The sequence below is a fragment of the Pholis gunnellus genome (assembly GCF_910591455.1).
Source record: "Pholis gunnellus genome assembly, chromosome: 2".
NCBI lineage: Eukaryota > Metazoa > Chordata > Actinopteri > Perciformes > Pholidae > Pholis > Pholis gunnellus.
In genome coordinates, this window is record NC_136536.1 from 17,919,539 (window position 1) to 17,930,003 (window position 10,465).

At 41.5% G+C, this 10,465-nt stretch overlaps 1 protein-coding gene across 1 annotated transcript in view; it reads left to right on the forward strand.

The window, feature by feature from the left end:
- The window catches only part of sema3bl (sema domain, immunoglobulin domain (Ig), short basic domain, secreted, (semaphorin) 3bl), a 56,026-nt gene extending 46,828 nt beyond the window's left edge, over positions 1 to 9,198 (forward strand). Inside the window, exons 11-16 of the mRNA XM_079178307.1 lie at positions 3,355 to 3,586; positions 3,717 to 3,808; positions 4,054 to 4,095; positions 4,199 to 4,424; positions 6,818 to 6,948; positions 8,192 to 9,198. Coding sequence (XP_079034433.1) covers positions 3,355 to 3,586; positions 3,717 to 3,808; positions 4,054 to 4,095; positions 4,199 to 4,424; positions 6,818 to 6,948; positions 8,192 to 8,698 — 1,230 coding nt within the window. The 3' untranslated portion in view covers positions 8,699 to 9,198. The remainder of the gene's footprint in view (positions 1 to 3,354; positions 3,587 to 3,716; positions 3,809 to 4,053; positions 4,096 to 4,198; positions 4,425 to 6,817; positions 6,949 to 8,191) is intronic.
- Positions 9,199 to 10,465: the final 1,267 nt, after the last annotated feature.

Below are 10,465 nucleotides of genomic sequence, written 5' to 3' on the forward strand. Positions count from 1 at the left end.
GGAAACAGGGGAAAAAGGTGATCACTCGGGGTATAGGCGGATGAGGAGGCACAGATGGGAAGGAGAGACGAGTGAGAAGATAGACGGTTTCTTATTAATAACCTTTTAAACCCTAAGCCTATTTTGAGGCCTCTGATCGAAAATGTCATACCCACACTCAAAGGGGGTTTTCTCTCTAACTACAAGGTCTATTTGAATGATTTCAATGGCATTATAACACTAACACTTGTGAGATGTGTTCATATGTGTACCTATCAGTGTATATCTTACTGGTAAATGCTGGATGAATATAACACACAGCTCAAATTGAAAATGTTCAGGTTCGCCTGAAGAAAATGCACTTTTATTAATCTTCTCGATTTGAAATGATGCAGATACACCCAAACCCTCACAAGTCATAGTACAACAGGTTAGGGGTCTGTGAAAAAAAATTGGCTTGATAGAGTGAAATTTGCCTGATATACAAGGATTTTGTACAGGTCAGCCACGATACAATAGATATTTAATCATTTACTTAGTCTGGACATCCCAGTCTTCTCCAGGGTATTGTCTCACTTGCACCAGACAGAACATTGACTTTTTTTTTTAAATACTTTCCTGGACTTTTCATTACAACTTTATACTTTGTAATATCTATCATGTCTCCTTACTCACCTGTCAAAACTGACCCTGGAATGGAAAATACAAGTTCAGTTCATGTGAGAGAGGTTTAGCGGATTTATCCCTCCAAGATATTTATCTTGGATTGAAATATCACTGCACATGGTGTCAAAACTCATTCTGTAATAGAGGAAATTATGGGATACCCTAGACGGCAGATTTATCAAAGCTTTATTAGTAATCCTACCTGGACTGAACTTTGTCTGCCTGCCTCTTTCATCCACACAGACATCTATTTTCATCATGCTTTTAGGTTGTTACCATTATCCTTGATGATCCACACATCTTTCATTTATCTGGGTGTTTCTCTTGAGATTGATTTCTGACATGAAAATGACTAATACATTACTTTCGCAGCCTATATTTTTTTCTTTGACTTTTATCCTTTTACCCATTTCAGAATCTGTTTAAAGAACGTCAACTGACTTCTTTGGTTTGAGATAGGAAATTAAAGGATATAATCAATGTTCTTAATTCAAACAGAGGATTCTGCTCACTTCTTTATGTCTGTTTGACAACAAGGCAAAATCCCTTCCTCCCATTTTGAGTTGTTTTCTTCCACTGCACTGACATTTAAGTAGCAGTAGCAACCAGTGGGTGTTTTATTGGTCCCTGATTCATGCAACATAATTACATCGTAAATCACAATGGATTCTGTTGTGTTTGTGTTTAACGTAGAACTATTACAGCAGAGTATAAGCACAACTAGTGGTTCCTGTAAAAATGAGGAAATTCACTTTCCAGGATTTGAACCTCCGCCAATCGGGCTTTCCTCTGCTGGGTCCATTTGTTATAATGGAGTAATTTCATTTGAATGCAATACAAAAGGGCTCACACAATGCACACTGTGCGTCACACATTTACATGCACAGTTATAATGGGCATGAATAGATGTCAAACATGCTCACCTCCTCTTTCTCCGTCATTTATCCTCAGTTGGCTCTCAGATTGAAAGCAGTCGACTTGCAGCAGCAAAGTTTGAATGAGTTGACAGATTTTGGAGCTGCTCCATTTTAGGTTTTAAGTGCTGTGCAAACAGATGAGGAGTAGTTTAGTGAGCAATTTAAAACACTGACATATCAAGAATGTGCATTAGAAACTGCACAACTATGAGCGTTGAGGAGATCTTATAATACAGCTTGAAAAAGAATAGTCCCTTCAGTTCCTAACGGGAAGTACAAAAGATTGGGTTGTTTTTTTCAGTTGTGTTAAATTTGGCATACATCTCACTCACAGCTTAGGTCAACATCACAGTTTATGAAAGAAAAGTCTAACTGTAAATCTACATTTTAAGGAAGCATTTGAAGTCAGCGACTTGGATAATGAGCTTGGATTTCCTTACACATTCTACACCTTCTGCCATAAATTGTAATTGACGTCATTTAGTAAACCATACTCAGAGGAGTGTTCTATCATACGTCGATAGTTTGTGCAGATTTGAGTCTAACGTCTCTGCACAGTTCAGACCCCCCCCCTCTGAAATTGAAATTGAATCCAGACCAATAAAGAGCTATTGTGTGGATCAGTTTCTGTTGTGATAAGGAGGAGTAACAGTATTTCTACCATATGGAAGCACGGGCTGGAATAGCAATATTGACATTTATACAAATACCGAGAAATGACAAACTGCTCTCTCATGACTCTCGGCCTTAATTTATGATAATTGTCAGCTCATGACTTTGACATATGCTTTCATTTTAGGCAGTCACTGCTGCTGCTGTGTTACTTTTCTGTACTGAAAAGTACAGTAAAGTAGCACAGCACATCTCTCTGTCATCCAACTTCCCCCTTAATGAAACTGTTGTTAAGCCCCTCAGGTAATTTTTAAGAATTTCAAAGCTTTAGTGACATTATTAAACACCACAGAGCAGCTAGGGGCATCTCCTTGTGGGAGTGATTGCCTCACATGGAAATATATTTCCATGTGAGGCAATCAGTCCCAAAAGCAGCTTTTTTTTGGTCCTTTTTTTCTGGTCTCTGGCCAAACAAGACACGATTGGAGTCTTGCAAACCCAGACAGACGCTCTGTGAAGATTCAGTTTTCTAAAGAGGGTAAATCAACTTTCAATGGAGGAAGAGTGAAACAATCCATCGGTCTTAATGAGTCTATTACTTCTGAAGAGAACAGTCGACATTTTCTTACCCATAGTTTAATTAAGACCCAAAGGGTCATATGGTTCACATACATGCTTTTAGTTGGACAGTGTTAAACCCTCTTGATTATTTGATGATACAGGTGGTACAGTATCTCAGCCAAGTACCATCATATCTATGCTGTCATTACTACAGTAACACAAATGGGAGGATTTTTAACAACAAACTGTGCCTCCATAGAGGTGTTTCCAAACACGTAACTTTAACAACTGTGGTTTTGAACTTTCATCCAAAGTTTTCAGGCACCATAAAACAGCTAATGAGGGTTCTCTGAGTAGGCTCTAAGACCGTGATTAGGCCAAATTTCTATTGGGAGAAAACACAAGATGGTCATGTTGGGGATGGCCAGAATTGTGCTTCCTTCTTGCTTCTGTTCGTCTGTCTCTGACTCCATCCATTCTCTCTCTTCCGGTGTAGCATCGACATTTATCCAGCCAAGGATTTTACCATCATACTTTTACCAACATTATTTTTGAATAACCCTTCTCCCTTTTCCTTTGTTTCTCCACATCTTTCTCATCCCTCCCTCCGCCTCTGCAGTGCCCTAGTAAAATCACCAACCAGCCAGGCAGAGAGTTTGGCAGCACAAAGGACTTCCCTGATTCAGTGCTGCAGTTTGCCCGCAGCCACCCATTGATGTGGCGGCCGGTGTATCCCGCTCTGCGCCAGCCTGTGCTTGTAAAGGCAAACATTCCTTACAAGCTGAAACAAATCGTGGTGGACCGGGTCGAGGCAGAGGACGGGCAGTATGACGTCATGTTCATCGGCACAGGTAATATGAGCATGTAACTAAATTAGGCCTTGTGGGGATTATTGTGTCAGAGAATAATTTGCGATAACATGAAATGATACGTTCCTGTTGTGTAACCTTGTCACTTACGATACGTGTTTGTGTCTTTCAGATGTTGGCACGGTATTGAAAGTCATAGCCCTGCACAGTGGGAACAGCCTGGAGACAGAGGAGGTCACACTGGAGGAGCTACAAGTCTTCAAAGTAAGTTTTACCCCATCATGTGGCCCAGTAACAGTTTCTTTAGGCCATATTGAAGACGCAGCCATTCGTCCTGTTTCCTTCACTAAGTCTCTTAAACCCTCTTTGTAGTTAACAGATAAGTAACCACAGAGATGTCTTCTAAGAAAACCTTGTCGCATTATTTTCTCCTCATTCTTAAAGAATAATTTTGTTCTTAAATGAATTGCTTTTCTAATTGTAAGCCTGAATAATTTGGATTATTGCAGGTGCCAACTCCAATTACATCGATGGACATATCCGTGAAAAGGGTACGTTAATATGACTGCTATTAATAACTTTAATGCTCACATCTATTAATTTATTGTTACCAACATATTATCCTTTTTCTTCTACCGTCATCATTTCAAACAGCAAGCCTTGTTTGTAGGCTCTCCAGCCGGTGTGGCGCAGGTTAAGCTGCATCGCTGTGAGACTTATGGGAAAGCCTGCGCTGAGTGCTGCCTGGCCAGAGACCCTTACTGCGCCTGGGATGGATCACTGTGCGCACGGTACACGCCCAACAGCAAACGCCGCTACCGCAGACAGGACATCAGGCACGGAAACCCTGTGCTGCAGTGTGTTGATCAGAATCTGAGTGGTACGTGTGACCTATATACAGTCTTTGTTTATGCCTTCTATGTTGTTATGCAGGGCCATTTCTTGGCTCGGTCCAGTGACTTCCTGGAGTCTTGTTGCAACTGTGAGGTTCCCAGGCAACCAGCGTAGACGAGACTCCAGGAAGTCACAGCACCCGGCCAAATGATAGTCCCTTGTAGGCAATATTTTGTTTTTATACTTCGGTTTTTGGATGGATTCAACAAACAAGATATAACATATTAATTAATGAGCTTTGGAGATTCTAATAGTCAGACTTACTGTTACTGTTAGACAGAGCCAGGCTGGGTGTATTAGAAACATTCAGGTCAGGATGCGGCATCTGCTCCACCATTTAGAATTGGAGAGGAAAATTGAGACAGGAAATGGAAAGCTGAATTACGTCCATGGATAGGAGATTCAAGTAAACAAACTACACACATTTGACTAATTACTTCTAAATATCCTGCCAGCTGGCTAACTGACATCTTGTAAGTGAATGTCATGTTCTGAACATGTTAGCAAAGTTCTGTTAGTAACGTCTGTAAGGGTCAGTGTATTAGTGCCTCTCTCCCAGGATGAAATCCTGTATGTGAGAAGTCAGATTTGTATTGGCAGTTTATCCCAGCTGTGTGAAACAGATGTTGTGCAGGATATTAGACAGAAAATACACGTTAACTTCTCAACAATACATGGATATTTACATGATACACATTTAGTGCACTTAGAGGACAACATTGTACATATTTAACATAGATCTCCATATTTGTATCATCATCCAGAACGTTGGAAGATAGGAAGACAAAATGAAAGATGAGAGTGTGTGTGTGTGTGAGAGAGAGCTGAGAAATTGACAGATTAACTCAAACTGAGGTTATCTAAAGCCATCAGCAATCATGTTAAAAGTAAGAACAAACAAAAAAGTAGACAAATGAGCAGGAGAACATGTATAAATGAGATATTGGTAGAAAAAAGACAAAGAACAAAGCTGTGGAGACGGAGAAGAAAGGATGTGTGGATTTGTTGGATGTGTTTGCTTTGCGTGTAGGTACGGTGCTGAGGCGATGAAATATGCCTGCCTCAAGGCCTTTGGATGAACCCGGGTTTCATAAGGTGCATTTGTGCCGAGGTGTCAAGTTGTTGTAATAGTAAAAGTACCAGAGGTATGTGTTGTCTTTGCTAAGATTGAAACGTCATCCTAACTCTAGCCGTCCGCTATTTGTTTGAAGATTTACTCTAAATGTGGAAAAGATACTGCCTGGATTACTAACTGTGTCCAAACGACTTTCATATCCGACTGATATCATCTGTATTTTCTGAGGTTTGCAGTTCAAATTGCAGCTAGAGGTTTTGCGAAAGGCTTTTTCGCTGAGTTTGATTCTACTCTAATGTCTGCAGGCTAAATATCAAGGTAAAGCCAGCAGCCAATTAGCTTAGCCTACTAGAATGACTGCAAACAGTGGCACTATCTAACAGTAAAAATATCTTCCGAGGGTATCAGCGCCTTTAAAACTCGTTAATTAACATATTTCCTTTTGCTTGTTTTAAGTCGAGATGGAATGAAAAAGGCTTTTTTAGATCACATCCGCAGTCATGGTGTACATCTATTTAACAATTAATGCAAAAGAATTACAAATAATCTATTTCTTCAGAACCAATTCTCTTCTTTTAAACAAAATATGATTCAATGTCAGACATGAGAGACATCCATCCATTGATCAATCTGCAACTTTTAGCGACAAGGGAGGTATATGTGGAGCATCAGTCCTCTGTAGCTTCGTATCAAGCTACATTCTGAGAGCTCACTTTTTAGCGGCCCAATAAGTATCTGTTGATTCAAATATTCTGTTCCATTTACACGTTGAATGTGGGACTATTTCTTGGCTGCGAGCAGTGACTTCCTGGTAGGTGTATTTAGTTACCTTCGGACAGAGCCTGGCTTGCTGTTTCCACCTCTTTCCAGTCTTTATGCTAGGCTAAGCTAACTGGCTCCAGGTTCATATTGAACATGCACTGAACAGAGAGTGGTAACGAGCTTCCCATTAAACTCTGCAACAAAACAAATAGATGTATTTTCCAGATGTCAAACTATTTGTTTGAAATCTTTTGTCAGATATTTGTCTTGACTGGCTTTTATCTTTTATTTTGTTAACTTGCATGTCTTCACCACTTAATTCAGTTGGGGGTGTGTGAAACTGTCTCACATGCACATTGTTCGCTGTGGCGGTCTAGAGGACTTTAGGCTTACTCTGTGGATGCTTACATGTCAGACATACAGTAGGTGTCTGTGGAGACGATCTAACCCATAACAGGAGTTAAGTCCTTCACTTTTGGATTCCTTTATAGTTTTCATTTTCATACTTTCACATTCTTTCAAATAATCTCTCTATCCACCAGAGGACTTTGATGTGGCAGAAGACAGGGTGGTGTATGGGACGGAGAACAACAGCACCTTCCTGGAGTGTGTTCCTCGCTCCCCACAAGCTACTGTTACCTGGCTCGTCCAACGAGATGACCACAAGGAGGAGGTAAGATGATAAGGAAAGAGCCATCAGATCAATCAATCAGGATTGTGGTAATACAATACCACCTTATTGTCATATATATAAATGGGGGGGGGGGGGGGGGGGGGGCTAGGGGGGGGGGGCTTTGGGAGACAGAAGAGGGGAGGATCGGTCAACAATGGCCAGAGTAATTTCCTTTTGAAGTGAGATTTGCGTGTGGATTTGTCACGTGGTTGACACGTTCGACAGCCATTTGACATATGGTTGAAATTTTCCTTTGAAATTATATTTCAAAGGAAAATGCACAACCACTCTCTCTATTGGATAAACAGTGAATTGAAACTTTGACCGCATGCCACGGAAAGCTGATGTGTCACTCAACCTCTATCTGCCACTGTGTCTAAAACGGAGCGATGCAAAGTCCTTTTAATGCGCTGCTTAGAAAATGATGTTGCTCTGGGTGCCCACACCCACAGTAATCCTTCATTTGTTTTAGGGTATGTTTATCCAAGCTTAACCGAGTCCCTCGGTCAGCCATGCAAGTATAAAGGCATTACCACTCCTCTCCATTTCGTGCAAATAAACATTTGGCTGCCACTCCAGCTGACAAGGCTGCCATGTTTATGTTGGCACAGAGGGATAGTTCGACAAGCGGAGGAATGGAATCCGAAGAGGGGGGGAGGAAGGAGGTAAATACAGAAGAGAAAGGTTTAAATGAATAGATGAGACTTTGGGTGGGGTAAAGAACAGTGACTACATTTCATGGTACATTCTTGCTGTTGCTATTCAAGCTGAGAAAACAGCACAAAGACCTCAGTTTGCCCTTTTTCTTTTCTCATTCTATATGAAGTTGACTATATGCTCTTCTCCCAAATATTCCTGATAGAATGGGCTGACAGCAACAAGTTGAAAGTACAATTTTCACAAGAATTTATCCATGAACAAAGATGTCATCAGAATAAAGAAGATAAATACTGTGGCTTTAAAATCCCTTTTTTTGTGACTGGGTTCTTGTTCATCCACTTAAAATCTCTGCATTTATAGACAAAAGGAATTTTATATACACCACAAAGGCAAATTTCTTGTAAATGAAAATATTTGCAACATTTCGAAACTAACACACTTGGCTCACAACTTTGCAGACTTTTTGCTGCTTAAAAGGTGTAAAATATAATACATCCTAACTACTTATTTTTTACAGTATATTGTTCCATCGTGTATAAAAGCTAAAAAAAATAGACACTTATTTTCCCTCTGGCTCACTCAGGTAACGCTGGACGAACGTGTGATGTCTACGGAGCAAGGCCTCCTGTTTCGTCGTCTCTTCCGCCCGGATGAAGGCGTGTACATCTGCCGCTCTCGAGAGCATGGCTTCACACAGACCCTGACCCGCCTCACCCTCGAAGTTCTCCAGGGAGAGACTGTGGACGAGCTCATGGCCCGAGACACCGCTGGCCTCTCCGACTCGTTCAAAGACCGGTCCAGCTACAGGGCCTGGATGCCTTGTAGTGCCTACAGCAGGGGCGGCTCGTCTAGCCAAATTGGCCAATCGCGTACATGGTTCAAGGATATCATGCAGCTGATTGGGCCGTCGAACCTGCCGCACGTGGAGGAGTACTGCGAGAGGATGTGGTGCAACGACAAGCTGAGGAGGAAACACAAGAGCATGCTGGAGAAATACCGGCAAGCGCAGGAGAGCGCCAGGAAGGCACGTAGCAAGAGCTCCGGCGAACGCAACCGGATGCCGAGAGATCTCAGCGCATGGGAGGAGTAATGGACAGAAAGCGAGCGGGAGGGAAAAGAAGGAGAAAATAAAAGAAGAAGGGACAAAGATTACAGTACAGGAAAACAATTAATAGGGCAGCCAAAAGGGTCAAGAGCAGCTGACCGTTGAAACTTTGGCACTTGATTTTGAAAGAATGAGGTAGATCCCAACAGAGCATCTGCTTTGGCCATTAAACCTAACAGAATGGATTTTATGAGATCATTATGTGTAGACCAGGTGTTAGGGGTTGGCTCTGGATATGACCCAAAAACACAGAAGTCTTGTCTGTCTTGAAAGACGGCACAGAAAGAGACTGCTACTGAACTGAGCAGGTTGTTGCTATAAAGAGAGACAATCTTCCAAATACACTCTGAGGATGCTTTTTAAAAATCTTGATTACCAAGGACTCCTCCTTCTCTCACACACGTTTGCCCTTGTATACTTTTACAGATGAAAATGGCAGACACTGTTTTGATCACATCAAGTCATATAAAAGCTTCACAAATCTCAGATTTATAAAATGTTCACATTCCTATGGACTGACTCTTTGATGAACACGTTGTGTTGGCTCTTGGCTAATTGGGGCTTGAGAAAGAGAGCAACATCGCATTTTCTTACTTTGCATTGTTGGACTTGTGAGCGTATGTGGCCATGTGTGTCAGAGAAAGTGCAGCTCACATGAACACATACACTTAGTTTCCATTTGTTTTTGTCACATTTCAGACAACGCAATCACTGGATTCATCTCCTTCTCACTTAGTATTTAACGCTCCATTTTTTTCTTGCCGTGTTCTGCACTTGGCTTTTTTTAAATGACATATTCATGTGTGACTCTAGCTCAAGTCATAACTGAGTTTGCAGTGTATTTATAAGAGGCTTATGCAACTAATGCACCCAGGCTAAGACACTTATGGCGCATTTCCACTGGATGGTACGGCACGGCTTGGCTCAACTTGCTCGGAACCGTTCATTTGGGTTTTTTTACTTGCAAAAGTCGTGGATAGTACCTAGTGCTTTTTATGCTTCCGCACCCGTCACCAGAAGTGAGTAGAGCCGATTCGAGCCCAACCATGCGGTGGAAATCAGGCATTGCTGTATCTGATCTTGCCACTGTTGATGCACACACACACACACTCTACATAAACTGAAATCCCACTCACCCGTTACACTGAATGCATAAGCTCAAATAGCTCAAACTGGAAGCCAACATGAGACGACTGTTGATGGTTCAACAGATTAAAGGCACATTGCTTTATTGTTACTGCTGTGGGTTGAACTTTCCATTAATACCAGCTACAGATCAAGATTCCCCCTTCCCCGACCCGTAAAAGGGATATTTCACAGAGGCTTACTTTCATGCTTTTGGGCACATACCGTAACACCTCCTGGAATGTACCTAATGGCCCTGTTTAATCGCCGATATTTGCTTCCATTGGAATGCTTCTGTACCTCAACTCGGTTGTCTGTGAGACTTTAACACCTAGCAAGCCTAGCAAGTGGGCCTTCAAATATTCATTATTTTCAAATTGTTTGTTCATGCATTTGTATTACGTTTGGCTGTTTTCTCTACCAAAAAATACACAAAAATCATCCATTAAAGTAGAAATGACATAACCTGACCTCTCTGGGCTCACCTCACACGTCAATCATCCACGAAACTCATTTTCCCACAGTTCCTGTAGAAGGGTTTAGCTGAAAAGGCCAATTCCTCTTGTGCTTTCTGCTTTGTAAACACTGGTTTTATGACGGTCCATGGTTTGAACACATGGTAATCCA